The sequence below is a fragment of the Rattus norvegicus genome, chromosome 8, assembly GCF_036323735.1.
Source record: "Rattus norvegicus strain BN/NHsdMcwi chromosome 8, GRCr8, whole genome shotgun sequence".
Classification (NCBI taxonomy): domain Eukaryota; kingdom Metazoa; phylum Chordata; class Mammalia; order Rodentia; family Muridae; genus Rattus; species Rattus norvegicus.
In genome coordinates, this window is record NC_086026.1 from 119,991,967 (window position 1) to 120,014,346 (window position 22,380).

Sequence of the window (22,380 nt, forward strand, 5' to 3'; positions counted from 1 at the left end):
TCCTTGATGATAATGGACAGAACCTCTGAACCTGTAAACCTGTAAGCCAGCCCCAGTTAAATGTTGTCCTTATAAAACTTGCCTTGGTCATGGTGTCTCTGCATAGTAGTAAAACTCTAAAAAAGACAACTCTCAAAATTGTCCACTGAACCCTACATATGTTCTGGAAAACACACACAAACACACACACACACACACACACACACACACACACACACACACACACAATCTACTTTTTTAAAAAGAATATTGGAGCATTTACCCCTCTTAAAAACCCAATTATATATACTAAGGAGTAGTCTGAGAAGAAACTGAAACCTTTAGAAAGGATTGTAGATAGTCTTTTTTTCTATAAATATGTTTATTATCATTTTTGAGAATCTCATATATGCATTTAATATAATTGTTCATATCCATCCTGCATTATGCCCAACTACCCCTCACCCAATCTCCCTCCCAACCTCATGTCCTTTTTCTTTTTTTTTAAATAACCCCATTAAGTCCAGTTAGGGCTGCTGTATTTACATGGTGTGGGTGCACCTGCTGGAACACAGCAGCCTGCCAAGGGTCACATCCTGGGAAACTGGAGCTGTCAGTGGCCAATAGCTCCTTAGCTAGGGGTGGGGCCTCATGAGAGCCTCCCCTGTCCATGCCAAAATGTTGACTGGCTTGATCTTGTCTAAGTCTTGCGTAGGCAGCCATAGCTGCTGTGAATTTCTGAGTGGCAAGGACCCTGTCATATATAGAAGACACGGTTTTAAAGCAGTCTTTCTAATCTCTGGCTCTTAACAATCTATTTTCTTTTAGGTGACCTAAATTCTTTTTAGTGGCTGAGTAATAGTCTGTCGTGTGTATATTCTTTCTGTTCCTCTGTTGACTAGACTTTATTGGATTGCCATTTATTGCCTAAGGAGGTAATAGCCAGTAGGTATCTAGCAGAACCAGAAACGTGGAGTTTTTGATTACAGATTAACAGCTTGAGGAAAAGGTATGGGGAGGCAGATTGGACTTAGGTAAAAAGACACATTCTAGCAGTACTTTATGGAATGGCAGCCGTAAGAGCTGATGAGAGCTGATGGAAATATTGCTGCTCTGAGTAATTGAGTTATTTTTAGGTCATGGTAAATAGAAGATTAGAAAAACTTTTGGCAAGTACAAAAGCTTTCTTAAAATATGGATTACTGGGGCTGGGGAGATGGCTCAGTGGTTAGGAACACTGGCTGCTCTTCCAGAGGTCCTGAGTTCAATTCCCAGCAACCACATGATGGCTCACAACCATCTGTAGTGAGATCTGACGTCCTCTTCTGGTGTGTCTGAAGACAGTGACAGTGTACATAAAATACATAAAATAAATCTTTAAAAAAATATGGATTACCATAGTGAGCAGGAATTATGAGTATTAATTCCAGCTTTCACTTAAGGGTATAGTTACTTTTTAAATAAACATGAACTTTGGTTTTTTCGTTTGTTTGTTTGTTTGTTTGTTTGAGACAGGGTCTCTCTCTATATCTCTGACTGTCCTAGAACTCACTCTCTAGACCAGGATGGCCTCAAACGCACAGATCCACCTGCCTCTACCTTTGCCTGCCCACTGCTGGGATTAAAAGCATCTGGTACCACTTAGCTTGTGTTTTATTTAATTAATTTAAGTATAATTTTCTTTCTCTCTTTCTTTCTTCCTTCCTTTCTTTCTCTCTCTCTCTCTCTCTCTCTCTCTCTCTCTCTCTCTCTCTTCCTTTCTTTCTTTTATTTTTGAGATATGATCTCCTTATGTGTTGTGTTGGCTGGGAGCTCACTGTGTAGACATGGTTAGCCATGTCTGGAAGCTCACTGTGTAGACATGGTTAGCCATGTCTGGAAGCTCACTGTGTAGACATGGTTAGCCATGGCTGGGAGCTCACTGTGTAGACATGGTTAGCCATGGCTGGGAGCTCACTGTGTAGACATGGTTAGCCATGTCTGGAAGCTCACTGTGTAGACATGGTTAGCCATGGCTGGAAGCTCACTGTGTAGACATGGTTAGCCATGTCTGGAAGCTCACTGTGTAGACATGGTTAGCCATGTCTGGGAGCTCACTGTGTAGACATGGTTAGCCATGGCTGGAAGCTCACTGTGTAGACATGGTTAGCCATGGCTGGGAGCTCACTGTGTAGACATGGTTAGCCATGGCTGGCAGAGCAAACTTCTACTCTTCAGTACACGTTTACTTAGCGTCTATTGTGTATGGACACTGCTGCATTTAGAGGGTAGAGAGTACATGGTTCCACCATGGAGTTTAGATTCAAAAGGCAAAGTAGACACTGACAACCCACATAATGGATTCTTCCTCAGATTTCAGATACTTAGCAATTCCCTTTTGTCTTGAAAACTGGTTATCTGTGTCTGCTATAGTCCCTGGAATTCTTAGAATGGAGGAAATATGTAATGTGTGTATTTATAACTGTTTAGTGCTTTGAGAGAACAGTAAACAGTTTCATTAAAGAGTGTGCCACAAGGGACATGTTGAGGGCCTTGGGAAGGCGTCCTTGGAGGAAGTGGCCTTTCACCTGAGGTTTGAAGGATGAGGGCTATTCCTCAAGGGAGAGGGAGTTGTCAGAGAGCTTTTGTAAGCCTTTGAGGTTGAAGGAGTGTATAGAATTCGAGGACTAACAGCAGCCGCAGCTAAGGTTTACTCAGTTTTTACTATATGTCTCAGTACTTTAGTGAACAGCCTCAGGCCCTGTATGGGTCACTGTTTCATCAGTGCTGGATATAAGCCACAGAGACATCAGTAACCTGGCCAAGTCCATATTGCTTGGAAGGGTGAGAGCTGGAATTTCCCACAGTTCCTGAGCTCTTAAAGATGTGGATGGCATCATCTAGGGCTCTAGTTACTTCAGGTGTCAGCTCAGACAGAGGAGAGGAAAGAGGAATTAATTGATTCAAGCTAGGAGTTTACAGTTCGGGACTAGTTGTGTTCCCTAGGATGTTTGGCAATATATGCAGACATTTGTGTCTGTCACTGTGAAGGGTGGCATGGGGAAGGTGCCCTGGCAGGTGTGGGTAGAGGCTGAAGATGTTGCTAAACTTCTCAGTGCACAGAAAGCATGATTAGCCAGGGATGAGGCTGATGGTAGACTCTTCTGGGTCTGTCTGTGTGAGGACACTGGGGAAATATTGAAGGTTTTGTGTAGGGGGTGGACTGATAAAAGGACGGCTTGTATAGGCTGGAGATCACATCAGAGAAGAGGCATCAGTGCTTTCAGGTGAGTCAGGAACCACGGGTGGTGGGGACGGTAGGAATGGGGAGGTGTGAGTAGTTGGTGCGCTTGAGTGGCTATGGGTAGGTGACAGAGATAGGACACAGGCGAATACACCTGGATAGATGGTAGGGAGAACCAGATTGGGGGGCATGATTGGGTGTTGGCATGTGTCAGGTGGTTGTGAGATAGCCACATGGAGACTTCACAGGGTGGTTTGAGATCACAGACTTCGAGTTCAAAAGCGAGGAGTGGCCGTAGCAGATTCTCCTTCTTTGTATTGGAGACATTGAACATTGGCGCGATTGGACTCCTAGTGTGATCGTCATCATCTAGGGTGAGGGAAAGATGACTTCCCTTTGACTAAGTTATAAAGAGTTCCAGGTCAAGTTAGAGTTTTATCTTTGACACTTTTTTTTTTTGCTTTATATATTTGATTTAGATTATTCTGTGCAAATTGGGTTTGTCAGAAAAAAATAATTCCAGGAATCAAAGTTACTCTTCTTTGTAATTTAAATGTGTTCTGAATGTTGATTCACAAAATTCATAAATGATTGTGAAATAGCAGTTACTTTTCTCAGTTATGAGAAGTGTTTTTCCATTTCTACCCAGTTAAAAAAAATCAAAATGTCCTTCTCCTTTCTGCTTACTGACTTTACTAGCACATTGTCTGAAAGAGCTGGTCTAAGTTGTAACTCTACCCAGAATTCCTTCAGGTGTCTTAGTGCATGCGTTGAGCCAGTTCCTGTTTCTCCCTTATCCTCAGCTGAGGAGAAAAGGGAGAGAGAGAAGGAGGTGAAGCACCCCTCTCCAGGCTACCCTATTTACTGCCTGCCTGTCACTTCCTACCTGCTTGTCACTGATTTCAGGAAAACCAGTATTTCACTGTTGCTTGGCTTGTTGCTGTCTGGAGTCAAGAGAGCGTGATTGTGCTGAAGGTTTCATTCTGTCTGGGTGTGACTGAGATGTCCACTGTCACCTTGTCTGGGTGTGACTGAGATGTTCATTGTCACCTTGTCTGGGTGTGACCGAGATGTCCACTGTCACCTTGTCTGGGTGTGACCTCATTGTCACCTTGTCTGGGTGTGACCGAGATGTCCACTGTCACCTTGTCTGGGTGTGACTGAGATGTCCACTGTCACCTTGTCTGGGTGTGACTGAGATGTCCACTGTCACCTTGTCTGGGTGTGACCGAGATGTCCACTGTCACCTTGTCTGGGTGTGACCTCATTGTCACCTTGTCTGGGTGTGACCGAGATGTCCACTGTCACCTTGTCTGGGTGTGACCTCATTGTCACCTTGTCTGGGTGTGACTGAGATGTCCACTGTCACCTTGTCTGGGTGTGACTGAGATGTCCACTGTCACCTTGTCTGGGTGTGACCGAGATGTCCACTGTCACCTTGTCTGGGTGTGACTGAGATGTCCACTGTCACCTTTTCTGGGTGTGACCGAGATGTCCACTGTCACCTTGTCTGGGTGTGACTGAGATGTCCACTGTCACCTTTTCTGGGTGTGACCGAGATGTCCACTGTCTTCTTTGGCATTTAGATCATTCAGTACCAGTACTGTAAATGGGAAGACATTGCCCGTGTGTCTCCCACTCCCACCCCCAATACGTTTACATAGCTCTGTAGACCTCCTCTGTTAGGTTGTATCATTGCAGAGACTACATTTTGCTTTTCTTGGGCTATTTATTAGTTTGGAACCAGACTTCAGTAATTAAACCTCCTAACCTTTGATTTCCTTTCTTATTTGGTAAGATTGTTTTTGCTGTCAAAGGTCTCTGAGTAAAAAGAAGATAGAGTTGTTTGACATTATGACATGATGAGTTAAACTTTACAGATTTTATTGTTTTAGTTTTATCTAATACATATCAATGCCTATGTTCAGAAAAGTATCAAAGCTTTTAAAAAAAATTGTTAAGCACAATGCATTTCAACGTCTAATTGAGAAAAAGGATACCTCACATTTGGTTTGAAGGGAAGTTGCTAGGAACATGGAATAATAGCTCTTATTTGTTAATTTGGAAACCATGGCAACACAATAAATATTATGTCTCTTAATTTGTTCTTCAGTGTTCTTTTGGCCTGAGTGCCATGGAAGAATAAACAAAATTAACAGTAAATGCTGACCACGCGCTACCTGAATTAGTCATTTTTCTTGAGGGTTTCACTGTTTTTTTTTTAAAGACACAATCTGACTGTATAGCCCTGTCTGACCTCAAGTTTGTGATCCTCCTACCTCAAGCTCCCAAGTGCTGGTGTCATAGGCCTCTGCCTTCACAAAGATCGCTAGTAAGAAAAGATTATTCCAGCTCAGTGGCCCCAAATGCATAGTGGTCCCTGCACCTCACTTCTCTGATTTTTGTATTTTGAATCCCAAGGGTGTGAAACAGGTAGTGGGATGTGGAGAACTGAGCTGCTGGGCTGGTAGCTCATGGCCTCTAGTGTGTACCGTGGGAGGTGGTGATGCTGGAGGAGTCGGCCCATCAGGAGGGGGGTTTTCTGCTGAGGAGTTGGAATTGACTTTGAGCATTGTGGGGCCACAATCAGATCAGGCCTCGGGCAGTTTCCCTAGTCACCATGGGAAGTGTCTGGGGGCTGGAGGAGGAAAGAGCATGGTGAGAAAGTTCTGTTTGCATCCCTGGAGATGATGAGAGCCAGAAGGAAGCTGTGGCAGAGGGAAGCGGGAGGTTCAGGGAGAATGGCAGAGTGTGGAGACTTTGGGAGCTGGGTAGGTGGGTGCGGGGACTGAGCTGTGGAGGGGGCTAGGGAAAGAGACGGATGGAGCCTTATGTGTGGGCTTTTGTCACTTCATCTTCCAAGTGGACAGACAGTGATAGAAGCTATAAACAAGGAGGAAGATTAGAGGAAAGATTCTGTTTGCTGAGGGATTTATCGAGTCTGAAGGATCAGATGGGTGGCAGAGGAGCCCGCTGAGGACATAGATTTGCTGACTTTTATCAGCTGAAGTTAGTATCATCCAGGAGAGACGATAGAATGCAGAGGCAGGAGGTTAAGCCTGGAAACTCCAGTTCTGTTAACATTTTAAGGATCCACAAAAGAAATGTGTGTCCACATAGGATTCGGGAGGGGCATATTAGAGAGCACAGAGAAAACCAAAAGGCGTCAGTGCTGCAGGACACCAAGAGCTTTCAGGAGGAATGAGGGGTTAGCGATTTCAGCTGCCCAGAGAGAAGTGAGATAAGAACTTAGGAATTCCACTGGGCTTGGTAGTTAGAGGTCATTAGTGACCTCTGACTGAGTAGTTTCAGTTCAGTGATTTGGGCAAAAGCCAGACTGTAGTCATTTGAACTGAGTGGGAAGTGAGGAGGGAGCTATGTGAGAGCCGGGCTGTCAAGGGAGACTGTAGATCTGAGCGATCTGAGCGGGTGGGGATTCCTTCCTCAAGAGATGGGACAGACCTTGTGCCCATTTTGATGAGCCAGTAGACGGAGACGCAAAGACAGGAAAGAGCGACAATTAGGACAGGCCTGGGTGGGTGAGTCTCACATGGCAGTTTACAGGGGTGTGTTTGAGGGTGGTGGGCTCGGGGCAGCTTTGACCTCAAACAGGAAAGGAAGGGCAGCTCTTCAGTGGGACTTCAGACAAAGGAAAAAGGACAGCATAGAACCTGGGAGTCTGACCTGGGCAAGAAGATGTGGAGGGAATGCCTCCTTCAGGCCACAGCATGTGTTTTCTACTTTAAGCACATCTTCAGCCACATTTGGAAGATTCCTTCTATGGTGGGAAAGCATCGGCACCAGAGGAGAAATAACTCATGTGGGAGAGAGAAGAAACTTGATATTGCAGAACTTTCTCCATTGACAGTGAATACTGTTTCCATTGTGTTTCTTTAAATGCTCTCCTTCCTGCCTATTTAAAAGTCTGTACTAGTAGGACACAGTTTTAAGTGGTACCTGTTTTGTTTTCTAAAGCCTCTGTGATTCAGAGTCAGTATGTCCTAAAACAAAACAAAGCACCTATTCCTGGCTCACTAGGTACTCTTCATAACTTGATGATCCCACCCCAATTTACAGAAGGTTTTATGTCTTATAGTTGGTTAACTCTGTTGCCTTTGAATTGTTACATACTAGAATCAGACTATTGGGAAGTAAACGTGCCTTTGTTTCATACCAGAATAATAGTCTCAAGTGAGATGTGCTATTCGGATTTTATCAAAGTAAATAGTGAACACTGCCCGGCTGATCAAGCAGCCCCTCCTTCCTTGTCTGTCCAGTGAACAGAGTTATGAAAGCATTGGCAGGTCTCAGGTGAGCCCCTGATGGGAATGCTTCAGGAGCCTACAGCAGATTTAACCTGGTCACTGCCTGCTGAACTGAAGCAGTTACAGAATCTGAATTTGGATTGCAGAAAGCTAATGAGTGCTTTTGGGTGTTAGACACCATGAGGTCTAGCAAAGCTGACTGTGCTTGTTCCTGGGGGTTCAATAGGCTGACCCAATAGCATATAGCAGGAAGTCTCCAAGAAGGGAGCAACTGAACTTAGGAAGCTTTCTTCTGCTCTAGGTGAAAATGGTAAGAGCTGTTGGGAAGGGAGGAATCTGCTGGAAGGGATCTAGGATAGATGTATGAGGTTAGGAGTCCTGCGGCTTGAGTGGGATGGCATGGGCTCCCTTGCAGGAGACGGGGGACTAGCAAAGCCAGGCTGCCCACTGGGCAAGGGTGGAGTTGCTTTCACTCACTCTGGTCTGCTGCTAGCTCATCCGTGAGGTATTAGAGATATGGAGGCTTTGATGAGAAGTGAGTGTGTGGTGCTGGACTCGAATCCTCATTGGCTCAGAGCTGAAACTATGGTCAAAGATGTGTGGAAGGTGTGGCACAGTAAAAGGAGGTTATCTGCATCTGGTGTACAGGGGTGTTTATCTGCATCTGGGGTACAGGAGTGGTCAGAGAACCAATAGAACAACCAGTGCAGCTCCACAGAAAAGAGAATTGGAGCTCATTTGAAAACCACCCACAGCAAAGCTTTGCGGTTTGTCTGAGGAGATTGGCTCAGACTACATGTATAGACAGGTTGTAGTAGAGTGGTTAAGAGTATGGACTACAAATGCGAGTCTTAGGATGTGGGTCTTGGCTTCAGTATTTGCAGGTGAGGTGATGTTATTGACAAGGCATTTGTCCTTTGCACTTCAGAGATGATTTTGTGCATAAGAAGCAATCAGGCATCCAGTTTGCTAATAAGTCAGTGTTCAAATGGCAACAGAGCAGTGAGATCTCCCCTTGCCTACTATCTGCAATGTGTGGCTTTTGTTTGTTTTTTTGAGGTGGGATCTTGCTATGTTATTTTTGCTGGATTCAAATTCCTGGGCTCAAGATTTTCTGGCCTCAGCCTCCTGACCAGCTGGGACTACAGTTATAGCAGACTGTGCCAGGTGAAAGTTTGGGTTTTGATTATGAGGAAGTTATTCTGATAATATTGTTTAATTTTAGGTAAGGTTATCCTTAACAGACCTGCTACAGTTTGAATTGGATTCTGGTGTATTTTCACAAGCTTATTCCTCAGACTGTATTCCTGGATCATGATGTTTAAAGGATTACTTAGGGTTTACTTAGTAATTGGTCCAAGAAATGCTATATATTCTGCACCCCTCTTTGAGACTCTAATGTTCGTTGTTGTTAATATTCTGACTTAAAAAGAAGTTCAATCCACGACTTCCTAAACCTTCTAGGTCATAAAATCTCCTTTCTTCTGCTTATACATTAAACTTTGTGAACTAGAATTATGTATATTTTAGTATTTCTCTTTCTTTTTCTCTCTTGCTCTCTCGCTGTCTGTCTTCCTCTTTCTCTCTCTCCCCCTGCCCTCTCTCTCTCTCTCTCTCTCTCTCTCTCTCTCTCTCTCTCTCTCTCTCTGTGTGTGTGTGTGTGTGTGTGTGTGTGTGTGTGTGTGTGTCTTAGAGATGGGTTCTCTTATAGCCCAGGTCGGCCTCAGACTTGTTATGTAGGTAAGAGTGGCGTATTTCATGCCTTGTACCTGAGGGCTCGTTAAGTGCACCTGATTTAGTAAGAAAGCTTATGGTGTAAGGCAGTGGGCCAGAGAGCTGGCTCAGTGGCCACTGTTGCAGAGGATCTGGGTTTGATTCCTAGAACCAACATGGTGATGTACAACTGTGCAACCTAGGCTCAGGCAATCTGATACCTTCTTCTACTCCTGGTCACTGCATGTGCATGGTGCACAGGCATGCATACTGGCAAAGCACCCATGCACATACAATAAAGACTGAAAGGATATGACTCAGTGACCAACACTCGCCATTGTAGGATACTGCATGCTTTTAACATCTGCTTGCTGTGGTGTACAATTAGCATCTTTATCTAATTGCAAAGCCTTTCATCAGCCCCTGAAGAGCTCCTTTCTTAATTAGCAGTCACTCCCTATCTCGTCCTTCCCTGGTAACCAGTAGTCTAGTTTCTGTCTGTATAGATTTGCTTGGTCTTGGTATTTTATAGACATAGAATCACACGTCACTTGCGTCACTTTTTATATCTGTTTTTTCTCACTCAGTGAACCATTTTCAAGGTTTATCTATGTTGCGGCCGTTGCTAGTCTGCGTTCATACTAATGGTGAGTTGTGTTCCAGTAGTGGATGCTCACGTTTGGTTACCCATTCGACAGCTGCCGGAATGTGCTTGTCTCTGCATTTCGACTGTTAGGAGCAGAACTGTGAATATTGGTGAGAACATGTGTCTCCATCTCCTTAGGTTCACATCTAGGGGTGAGTGCTGGCCTTTATGGCAACTCTGTATTTAGCTTCCCGAGAAACTGCCACACTTTCCCAAAGCAGCTCTATACGTTGTCCACTTCAGCAGGGTTGTGTGGGTTTTCATTTTGTCACAGTCTTGCCAGCTTTAATTACTTTGCCTTAAAAAATAATTTGTTTTATTAAAGCCATTCTAGTAGCTGTGATGTGGTGGCTTAGTGGATGTGAGGTCTTTTTCCATCTTTTTTACCCCCTTCTTTCTCATTAACATTTTTTTAAAAGATTTATTTATCTATGGTAAGTACACTGTCGCTGTCTTCAGACACACCAGAAGAGGGCATCACATCTCATCACAGATGGTTGTGAGCCACCATGTGGTTGCTGGGAATTGAACTCAGGACCTCTGGAAGAGCAGACAGTGCTCTTAACCGCTGAGCCATCTCTCCAGCCCCCAACATTTTTTTCAACTAGTCTTAAGATAGGTGACACAGTTTTGGTCAAGTTCTTTCCATTAATCAGCACTGAGAAAAAAACAAACAACAGTAATGACTCAAAGCTTCCATATACATAAAAGCATGTGTCCATACAACATCGTTTCTTCCTGAAGGTTCTTCCGTACTCATCTTTCATGAGATGTTCTCTTTTCACCGACCAGGTACCAAGTGTTAGGGATGATCCTCGGCCTGTCCCTGAGCTCCCTGGGCACAGTTGATGGCCTTCCCAACTCTTGTGCCTTCTTGGAGTATAGTCAGAGAAGCTTCTTAACAGGCAGCCTTGCTGGGGACCTCACCAATGCTGACAGCTGCACCAGCATTCAGCTTCATAGCAGAGCAGCAGTGAGTCTTGCCTTCCGCACACTCTCAAGCAGTGAGCTGTGTGAGGCGGGTAGGCAGACGGGAGCTCCATGGAGTTAGTCTGCATGGCTCGGGAGAGTGGCTTCCAGTGACGGGCCTGGGGCTTTTCCTCCTCTTCTTTGCTGTTATTTTCAGCATTGCCTGGACAAACATGTTTAATGAACAGGTCCCTCAAGAGTAGCTTCCCTCAAAGCTTCATGGAGTGTTTCAACACACTTCAGTTCTGACATCATTGGCTGGAGAAAGGCAGCCACTATACTGCATTTGAGAACTCTAGTTTCCCTCGGTTCCCAGGGAGCATATCAATACCACCAGTATTGTAAACATTCTGGAAGGGCAGGCACATAGGCTTGTAGTTCTACAAGGTGATGGCAGGATTCAGTCTGTTCTTCAAGTGTGTGGTTCCACTGGCATTGCCACCTTGTGAGTGACATTCCATCCTGTGCACAAAGGCATGTTAGCACTTGACTTAGCCCAGGAATTCGGCACAAATGCTCAATATAAGGTGGAGCTCATTTTCTTAGTGTTAGCGCTGCCTTACTAAGCAAGAACTTTGTTCCTCTTCTGGTTCCAGGGACCAACCATTAGTTGTTTCATACCAAGTTTATGCGCTAGAAGGTATGCCTGTCTTTTTTTAAAGACAGATTTCTCTGTGTAGCCCTAGCTGCGACTCCTTTTATAGCCAGATAGGCCTCAAACTCAAAGATCCACCTGCCTCTGCCTTTCCATTGCTGGGAACTTTTTGAGAGACCACCTTTAAATTTACCAACATCAGCAGCAACGGTCGAGGCAGCGCCAACATCAGCAGCAACAATCGAGGCAGCAATGCAGTTCATGCTCACGCACTGGCTGTCACACTTTATATAAATGTCTATGCTAGGGCGTCAGTGCTGGTCACTTAATACTCACAGGTCTCGGATGCCCACAGGAGATGTCAATGGTGAGAGCTGCTCACGCTCAGCCCTCATTGTATCTGAAGTCCCAGACACATTCAAAGGAACCCTTTTCCCATCTCAGCTCCCTACTTCACAGGCTTTAAAATCTGATTTCTACATTTTATTTTATGTGTCTGAGTGCTTTGCTTGCATATGTCTGATACACCGCATGTGTGCCTGGTGTCCAAGGGAGTCAAAAGAGGGCATTAAATGACTGGAATTGAGTTACAGATGGTTGTGAGCTGCCATGAGGATGCTAGGAGCTGAACTCCAGGTCCTCTGCAAGAATAGCGAACTGCTCCTAATCACTGAGCTCTCTCTGGGGCCATACTACACACAATTTTAAATGGTTCTTTTTCTTTTTCTTTTCTTTTCGTCCAACTACATTTGCAGATCAACCGGGCAGTAGTGTTAGACTAGACTACACGTCCACTAATGCTGGTGTTGGTAGACGGAGCTCCTCCTTTCCCACTCTCATTTAGGTAGTTTTCATATGTCTGTGTTCTGGTAGCAAATACACTGCAAAAGCCTGAGACTTTGTGTGTGTGTGTGTGTGTGTGTGTGTGTGTGTGTGTGTGTGTGTGTGTGTATGTGTGTGTATGTGTGTATATATGTATGTAATGAGATCTCTCTGTGTTGCTTATCATGCTGTAGGACCTGAGCTGCTATGGTCCTTCTCCCTCGGCCTGCTCAGTAGTTCAGACTAAGGAGGATTACAAGTTCATGCTACAACACACAGTGTGGGTTGTCACTGTTGGAGACAGTCTCTACTTAGGCCAAGCCAGCATGAAGCTGGACATGTAGCCCAGACTGGCTTCAAGTTTACAGCTCTTGTGCCTCAGCCTCCTGAATGCTGGGATTACAGGCGCACGTTATGGTTTTAGTTTGTTCCATTCCCCCATCAGCCTCCACGTGCCTCATATTTCAAAGCACAGCCACCAGCATCACTTTTAGAGAACTGGCCCTGTGACCTGAGTGCACAGGAGATGTTTCAACCTGAATTCTAGTTCCACGTTTTCTCATGCTAGTGTTAGGAATTGGGGTCATTTTAGACTAAAAACATAAATGGTTTAGGCTTCCAAATGTTATTTCATGTGTGATCATATTCTGTATTCCTGCACATTATGTATATTTTGTACATTTATATTTTATAACTGTCACCTCAATTCTTCTGCAGAACCTTGTTATCTTTCAGCCCTGAAACTGTCCCTATTCAACACTGACGTCTTCACTCCCCTTCCTTGTAGCACTTAGCAGCCATCCTTCTACACTGTGTCTCTAGGAATCCGACCTTAGGTACCTGTGTCAGCGCATTGATGGAATATTCATCATCTGGTCTACCTTGCTTCATTTGGAGTTTTTATAAGGTTCATCCATGTAGTCATATCAAAGTGTCCTTCCCTCCTCAAGACTGAGCAGTATCCTGTCATAGGTTTTAATGTAATTTGCTTATCCATATATTAATGGACCTTAGGGTTGTTGTCACCTTATGGTTTTGGGGACTGTGACACTGTAAACATTGGTGTATGTAGTCTGTTTGGGTCTCTGCTGTTAAGTCTTTTGTATTTTATCTTTCAATGGGATTATTTGTATCAATGGTCTTTCTGTGTTTAGTTTTAACTTAGTTTGAACTTAGTTAAGTTATAAAGGCACATAGAGAGATGAGTATATAGTGTTTATGAAAGACAAAAGCAAGTAATCATCCTGTGTTGTGGGAACTCTTTCCTCAGGAGATGAAAACAGATGCTTGTTCTTTATTATAGGCCTCCCACAGCAGACCAGAATATGATTCTACTGACGTTAGTCAGGGGCCACTTACAGGAGCAGAGTAGCCGAGCCGCCCCACGTCTCACCCTTTGGGAAAGGATGGGTTTTGTAAAGCTGCTTAGGTGGCGTCTTCCCGTCCACCATGTGTACTCGAGCACCCCCTGAGACCACACAGCCATGTGCAGTTGGGGTAGTTTCACTCAGCAGAAAAGGGGAAGGGGGTAAGATGTGAGGAGCCTTGTCTCTGCTTTCACCTCTTCCCTCCTGTCCTTACAGTCCCTCCACTTCTTTCTTTAACTACAGGCAACAGGAATCAGTAGAGGGTTTTAAACACCTGAGTGGCGTCAGAGACATCGTTGGCAGTTTTATGGTCATGTAGAGGATGGATTATAGGGCCGGTTCTAGAGAGGTGGGTTTGAAGGTGGCTGTCATGCAAGCAGGAGACAGCTGAACTTTCCTGCCGTGACTCCATTTACATCAAGTGTGAGGACAGCAGGCTCTTAGACATTAGCAGTTGCTTGGAGCTGGTGGGGTATAACAGGGAGTAATTATTCATGCACGTGGGCTTTCTCTTTGAGGTTCTTGAGTTAATAGTACTAAAACCCACTAAATTATATTCTTCAAAATGGTGAGTTGGTCTGCAGCCAGTCGCCAGGACCACACCTGGTCTTCTTTAAAAATGGAGCTTTATAAAAACCAACCAACCAACCAACCAACCAACCAAACAAACAAACAAATGGTGCTTTCCCTTTGATGCTTAAATTCTATCTTAGTTTAAGAGGGAGGGAGAGGGGTGGAGGCAGACCCTGGAACCAGCCGAGTTCTAGACAGTCAGTGATAGTGAGCTGGAGACAGTCAGTCACAGCGAGTTTAAATATTGGCAACATGAAAATCAAGTAGCAGGTGTTTTTCAAGTTGTCAGTCTGTATGATTGAATTGCTAAGAAAAGAAATAAAGGAACAGAGCGAGTTTTGGGGAAGTAAGTAGTGGGCTGCGTATTAGATGGGTAGTCAAGGCAAGCAGCTGAAGATAATGACCCTGACTTCACGATGTGAGACCAGAGAGAGAGGGGAACGGACGAAAGTTGAAGTCAGGCAAGCTTGTTAAAAATGATACTTCTTTTTCCAACCTTCCTGGAAGATATGTCCAATTGTTCCTTGTCCTCAAGTCTGGTATGAGAGTACTTTTGCCATCTCTTTGTAAAACTGAGGCTTATGTTACTTTTCAGGCTGAAGCAAGGCTAGCAGCAAAGCGGGCCGCCAGGGCAGAAGCAAGAGACATCCGCATGAGGGAACTGGAACGACAGCAGAGAGAGGTAACGGAAGCCGCCTTAGCCAGTGCATACGTGCTGCATGTGTGAGGGAAGGAAATGATGGAGGAGAGCTCTCACTGTCTCAGATCTCCATCCCCAGGGCTGGCATACAGAGGGCTTTGCGACACACACACACACACACACACACACACACACACACACACACGACATTATAGTGAGACAGCGATAGGGAAATCCCATGGTGGACAGGTTCTTTCTCAAGGTGCAGCCTGGCATACAGAGGGCTTTGCCCCATACACACACACGCACACACACACACACACACACACACGCACACACACACACACGACATTATAGTGAGACAGCGATAGGGAAATCCCATGGTGGACAGGTTCTTTCTCAAGGTGCAGCCTGGCATACAGAGGGCTTTGCCCCATACACACACACACACACACACACACACACGCACGCACGCACGCACACACACACACACACACACACACACACACACATGACATTATAGTGAGACAGCGATAGGGAAATCCCCATGGTGGACAGGTTCTTTCTCAAGGTGCAGTCTCCTTCCCTGAACATAGCTCTGACCGGTCTTGCCTTCCTGGTCAGCAACTGCTTTTTCTTTTTAGATAAACCAGTTCAGAATGAACACACAGAGAGGAGGGGGCGTTGCAGAGAATATATGAAAAGGATGGGTTGTTAAAGGAACAGGGCCCTGGGGTGGCAAAAGTAAGGCCCCTTTATTCTTCACTTCATAATTCCAATTCTCTGCCTTCACAGTAATCAGCTTAGTAAGTCTGTTCTGGACATTTTCCTGTGTACTGTAATATAAACGTGGTTCCTGTCTGCATCATTACCATGCTCACTGCCAATCCTATGTCCACAGAGTGGGGGAGACGCCTCCATAATGAATCTTTATGCCAAATGGGGAAGTTTTGGAATGGGAGGTTTTACATGAAATGTATGCAGGTCCAGGCAGAAACATGGCAGTGAACCTTGACCCCCAGCTAGCTGAGTCCACATGCTTAACATTTTGAAGCTTATGTGATAAGGTAGGGAAATGTTCATGCAAGAATATGGGGAAAACCCCAAACTATAAAATTGGTCGGACACCCCAATGCAAAATAAAACAACCAGTGCTTATATCTAGGGTCAGAAAGAACTGGGTTCATTAGTACCTTGGTTTGACGTGTGGAATTACAATGGGTTTCATCATGTTCTGTAGTTTATTGATCTATATTATGCTTTTATCATCAAAAAAGTGGAAAAGAGTAAAATGGGTAAATGGAAATTACCTAGCATACTTGTTATCCTTTCTCTCTGTCATGGACTCGAGTCTGAAAACACACATATTTTACTATTGTATTTACAAAGGGAAAAACATTTGTGGAGGAGTAGAAAGCAATTTATTTTTATGTTAATGATAAGTTAAAGAAATGTATAGATTTGTGTTCTGTCTTGATGTGCTTTTCTCCCTTAGGTACAGCTTCCGGTACTGGATACAGTTCTTGGTTGGAAAGCAGGGTTCCAGTGCATTGTCTTTATGCTCTTGAGATTACATGAAGTTATAAACAGAGGGAACGGTTATTAATAGACGTTCTATCTATGCAAAGAACCATGCATCTTTTTGTTACTGAACATACTACCTTATTAATTTCTGGAATTTTCAAAGTATAGCTTTGAGTCACTTACTATTTTTGTCTAGGTTAAGTGTGTGTGACTGAGATTTTTTTTTTTTTTTTGAGAATGCAGTGAATTGAAAACCACTCAGCTCATAAAACTTTTGTGTTTATAGCCTTCTCATCATTCCTTTGACCGGAAATGGGGAGAGATTCACAAGTGGCTGGTAGGCCAGGACTGCCTGCCCTGCATGCTGATAACTGCTGAGCTAAGTGACACGGGAGCAGAGCAGTGACTAATGCTTGTGAGGCAGGCGGTCTGTCCTGTGTGGGCCTGAGGGGCACAGAGTAGCTGTTCTGTCTGGGTGCCGGAGTTCAGCATTTCCCTTGTGCTTAGTAGTCTCTCTTTCCACTCAGGAAAGTCCCAGAAGAAGAAAGGTTGGGTAAATGACTGGGTTTGCTTTTCCTCCCTCAATCCGTGCTTCCTCCTCTCATTCTCCATCTTTAAAAATGAACTCCACAGGCTTTCCATGGGAGATGATCAGGTCTTAGCTCATTGCCTTCTGAATTTTGTTCTTATTTCTTCTCTTAGCTCTTTGTCAAGTCCTCTACTCCCAGAGCAGACTTTTAGTTACAAAAGCAAATACCATGAGCCAGTAGGACGCTGGTTGGAACCATGAACATTTTTCAGGTTCAGTTATTTTCTAATGCAGGATTATTAATTTGATATGTGACTAGGCTTGGGAGGTGTGGTATATGAAGCCCCAAAATATCATGCAAATACTTGAAAGTGCCTTTTTATGGGAAATGTTGATGGGTAGATTATTCACCAGATTCAAAGAGAAGTTTCCCAGGGAGTTTGAGAACCATCGTCTCACACATCACTTTCCCAAACAAGTGGCTTGTAGAGCAGGCTGGTGAGGAGCTTCCAGTCCCGTAGGGTCCCCAGTCCCGTAGGGTCCCCAGTCCCATAGGGTCCGGAACCCTGTTGACCTTCGTGTTTAACACTTTCTCTCAGTCATTATGGTGATCAACTTAGACAACTGCAAAGTGCTTTGTCATCTAAATTGAGTGGCTCCTCCTGGCTCCTCGTGTGTGTGTTTGCTATTTTGGAGTGTGATGTTCGTTGTAACTGAAAGGAGTATAATTAATTTATCTAATACATTTTCTGCATGGGTCACATTGATGCATGAAGAGGATTTTGTTTGAATTAACAAAATCACTTAACTTTACATATAAATATTTTAATTTGTTGTTTTAATTATAAAATAGCTTAGCATTTTAGTAGCTTAGGTCAAACTAGAAAAATTAAATATAAACAAAAACATATATTAAAAATCTGATATTTCATTTTTCTGTTTAGGGCCTGTGAAGATAATCATTTAAAAGAAGCATTGATTTGTGTGTATCTTAACTAGTGAGACTTAGGAGTTTTTTGGATGGAGGCTTAAAGTGCAGTTGGTGATTGACCGGAGTCCTGACTGAGAGTTAGGACTGGGCGTACATAGAAGGCGGGGTTTGGTTCAGATGGGAGTGTGCATCTCACTCCACCCCTGCTGTCTCCTCCTCCATGTGGAGTCTCCCATTCCCTCTTACCACACTCCCACTCCCTTGTTTGTGAGTCCACATGGCTACATGATATTCTTGACATAAACTGTAAGCAGCTAATAAGCCACAAATAGGAGTATTGATAGGTGATTCTTTCCATGTTAAATATTTCCCTTGACTCTAACTTTTTGTGTGTGTCAGATTGTCTTGTTGGGATGTGAGTGGTGAGCATTAGAACAGGAAGCTCAGGAGTGCGGAAAGCTACTGTGTGTCAGCACCGGGCTGCAGCTTTCACTCACTTTACTACAGGGCCACTTGCCAGTTTATATATGGGCTTTTGTTGATTTTGGTCAACTTGAAACAATCTAGATGTACCTGGGAGGAAGGAATCATTACAACTAAAGAATTTCACACATCAGATTGGGCTGTGAGGCACTTTCTTTTCTTTTTTTTTTTTTCTTTTTTCTCTTTTCTTTTTTCTTTTTTTCCAGAGCTGGGGACCGAACCCAGGGCCTTGTGCTTGCTAGGCAAGCGCTCTACCACTGAGCTAAATCCCCAACCCGTGAGGCATTTTCTTAACTACTAACTCATGTAGAAAGGTCCAGCCTACTGTGGGTGGTGCTGTCCCTAGGTAATGGACTGGGCTGTATAAGAGAGCTAGCTGAGGATGCCAGAGGAGGCAGCATAGTAAGCAGTGTTCCGCAAGGGTCTCTGCTTCAGTTCCTGCCTCTAGGTTCCTGCCCTGACTTCCATCACTGATGAACTATAACCAGTAAGCCAAATAAATAAAACCTTTCTTCCCCTAACTTGGTTTTGGTCAGTGTTTTATCAATCATAGCAACAGGAAGCAAACTAGGACAAGAGAGGAGCAGGTAGAGAGAGGTTTAGTGACCAACACTGGCAGAGTCAGAGTCAGGATGTGAAGGAGGAAGGGAGGCCACCACTGGTGCAGAGGTGAAGCAGGTAAGAGGAGGGCCATGTCCTCTTGGGTTTCCATACAGCCCTGTGTAGCCAGCTGGCCATTTCTTTTTTTCTTTTTTTTCTTTTTTCTTTCTCCATCTTTATTAACTTGGGTATTTCTTATTTACATTTCGATTGTTATTCCCTTTCCCGGTTTCCAGTCCAACATCCCCCTAAACCCCTCCCCGTCCCCTTCTATATGGGTGTTCCCCTCCCCCTCCTCCCCCCATTATCTGCCCTCCCCCTCCTCCCCCCATTATCTGCCCTCCCCCTCCTCCCCCCATTATCCGCCCTCCCCCTCCTCCCCCCATTATCTGCCCTCCCCCTCCTCCCCCCATTATCCGCCCTCCCCCTCCTCCCCCCATTATCTGCCCTCCCCCTCCTCCCCCCAGTATCTGCCCTCCCCCCAATAATCACGTTCACTGGGTGTTCCGTCTTGGCAGGACCAAGGTAAAGTTCTAGAAAGTTCTGCTTTGAAGTTTCCACTGGTACCCTTACTCTAGGCTATTCATTGCTACCTATGTGGTTGGAGCCCAGGGTCAGTCCATGTCTTTGGGTAGTGGCTTAGTCCCTGGCAGCTGGCCATTTCTTAGGATTCCGATTTCAGGTCGTATGCTTCAGTCAGCAGCCTTGTGTGTGGCTGGAAGAGTAAATACTGTTTCTAGGGCTTCCTAATTTGAAACTGAAGGAGCAACTCCAGTGCCAGCTTAGTAATATTTGTAGACAGAGAGGACAGCCAGGCTTGCTCTTGGGGCTGTGGTTTTCTTTTACTGAAACCTCTTCTCTTCACTTTCAGTGAACTTTTAAAAAGAGTGTTTTAATTTGATTAACCCAGTTTGAATATAACAAGGTAGTTCCAGAAAGTTCTGCTTTGAGGTTTTTGTACTTTATTAGTTCTTATAAGAAACCCAATTATCCCAGAAAACACCATTGCAGAGTCTCTTCTCCATCTGTATTTTACCATTACCAACACTGGCTTTTTCTCCATGACTTTAAAGTTTAGAATACTAGGACTGTACCAAGAGCAGGCGGAAGCTCTAATCCCTGAGCTCTATCTCCAGCCTGCTGTTTACTTTTTGAGACAAAGTCTAAATTGTCCTGGTGGAAGAAGTCTGTTGGTCTTGACTTTCCTCGTGTTGGTACTTAATTCGTCATTCATGAGAGTTGCCAGTCCTCAGCCAGGGAGGAAAGAACTCCCAAAAGTTTGGACTAAATATGTCTCTGTCATTTAAGGCATTGTCACATTGGGGTTGCTCAGCCCTACTAAGGCTACCCAGGATTATGACAGCAATTGTTTCTCATGGCTTCTCAAAGACGGAGGATCCTCTGCTTTGTATTTATAACCTTGGAAGACAGGTTGCTGGAATCTGTTTAATTGTTACCGGTGCTGTTACTTAAGGAAGAGCCACTGGGTGTTATTGTAGATCTGACCTTGACGGTGTGAAGAGGGCTGTTCCTCCATGGAAGACAGGCCCTGAGTTTGTTGTTTCTGTGTAATTGATGCTCTGGTGGATGTTGTGTTATGGTTCTGTTGTGTTTGTGATGTGCTGAGTCTGAGGATTTAAATGCTGGCCCAGCGATGTGCTCCTGTAGATACCTCCTTAGCCTTCTGTGAGGTCCTCAAGATGAGGGCTGTGTCCAGCAGATGTGTTTTCATTTGTTTGCTTTAGATACAGGGTCTTAACTACATAACCCTGCCTGGCCTGGAATCCACTTTGTAGACCAGGCTCATCTCAAACTTACAGAGATCTGCCCACCTCTACCTCCTAAATGCTGGGATCAAAGGCGTGTGTCATCATGTCTGGCTAGATGTGTTGTCTAAAAGGTTCTTCTATGGCTGGAGAGTTGGAAAGGAAAGGGAGTAAAGGGAAGTTTAGATATTCAGCCTAAATATTAGCTTGGTACCCCAAATGACACCAACGGGTATGTAAATTAATGTCCCTGTGCAGGTGCAGCACAAGGGCTTCTAATTCCTGTTACCACTTAGCACTCTGCTCTGCTGTGCTAATTCACATGTCTCCAAGACTTACGATTCTCTTACAAAAAGTTTAAATTGGGGATTCATGCCTAGAGATCACAACCCTGTCGGAAACGGGGTCACAAAATCATCATGCTGTCTTTAAACAGCATGTTGGACATGTTTTATCAATTGTAGCAGTATACATAGTGGGTGTCAAAAGATGAGTTTTAAAAAACAGTACCCAAAAACCGAGATGGAAGGGAAGGAGTAAACTGTGGCGTTCTGTTTGGATTACTATCTCTGCTTGGCAGTGGATAGCCAGAGATAGCCCCATCTGTTTTCGGCCCTGAGTGGTCTAGTTGATTGTTGTGGGTGCTGGAACATCGTTTCATCTTGGAAGATAGCATTGCTGTTGGAAGGTGAGCCCGCCTAGACTGGCTAGATGTAGTTTTTAGTCATAGTGCAAATTACTTCAACAATTTGGACACTAAAATTCTGAAAAATCAGAAATTCCTTATGGTCACAGGTATTCTGGGGCTAGCTGTTTGATACCATGTGAAGCTTTGCTGTTTTACTGCTGATGGCCGAGTGTGGAAATGTTAGAATTACGCACCAGTTGGTCAACTATAAAGTGTGGTCAGTCTCTTTATAAGCTGTATAAGGCGTGACTTAACCCTACCAGCTGTGAAACATTTATGTTATTTCTTCTGAGCAGTTTATCACATTGACAACACTGAGTGTATTTCCTTACTTCTTTTATTTTCCAGTTAGACTAGTGAGAGGATAGGGGGAAAATAAAACAAAGAAACCAACCAGAAAGTTTCCTCACAGTCAGCCCCAGGCTACAGCCTAAGCATTCTTCACGCAGCGTACATTCTTCTTAAAACACAGCTATGGCAGAGTGGACGTTCTTCTCCCATGTATAAGCCAACACTCACTCTGAAGAAGTAAACCTCTGTGCTTTCAGTTCTCTATCAACATCTCTTTGTAGAGTGATGTTCTGTGTTTTTATCTCCATGTGTTGAGCTCCCTGGGCCACCATTCACTAGCACGTGTTGAGACATATGCACACCTGCTGAAGTAATGTGTGTGTCCGCTTGCCACCCAGAGCAGCCATGCTTCCAACTCAGCTCTAAGCCGACGTTTTCTAGCCTGCTTGTCCTCAGAAGATGTCGCTGTGCTTTTGTCTGGCTGCTTTTGCTCCTTTGCTCTGACAACCACTTGCTCAGTGATTAATTATTAATTATTAATTACTGCTGTACTTTCTTCTTTCCCAGGAAGATTCAGAAAGGGCCCAGTATTCTCACCGATCTGGTTACCGATCTGGTTACCGCCGTTCTTACCTGGTTTGTAGTAACATGAACTGCCTATGGTGCTGTCACTCATTGGCTTTGTTCACTCACAAACCTGTAATATGTGTGCTTTTATTTTTATCAGGGAGTTGAGGATACATTGTCTCTTCGAAGCCTTGGCAGTCACAGGGTTG

At 44.4% G+C, this 22,380-nt stretch overlaps 1 protein-coding gene across 47 annotated transcripts in view; it reads left to right on the top strand.

Annotated features, from left to right (window-relative positions):
• Positions 1-22,380, top strand: part of Lrrfip2 (LRR binding FLII interacting protein 2) — a 101,363-nt gene that overhangs the window by 22,059 nt on the left and 56,924 nt on the right. For 21 of the 47 annotated variants that reach the window (XM_008766619.3, XM_008766616.4, XM_008766625.4 and 18 more), the window contains 4 exons: positions 14,748-14,834; positions 16,603-16,653; positions 22,172-22,240; positions 22,332-22,376. In XM_008766619.3, the coding sequence (XP_008764841.1) occupies positions 14,748-14,834; positions 16,603-16,653; positions 22,172-22,240; positions 22,332-22,376 (252 nt within the window). The remainder of the gene's footprint in view (positions 1-14,747; positions 14,835-16,602; positions 16,654-22,171; positions 22,241-22,331; positions 22,377-22,380) is intronic. The other 26 variants (NM_001395739.1, XM_063265279.1, XM_063265288.1 and 23 more) reach the window with 2 other exon arrangements.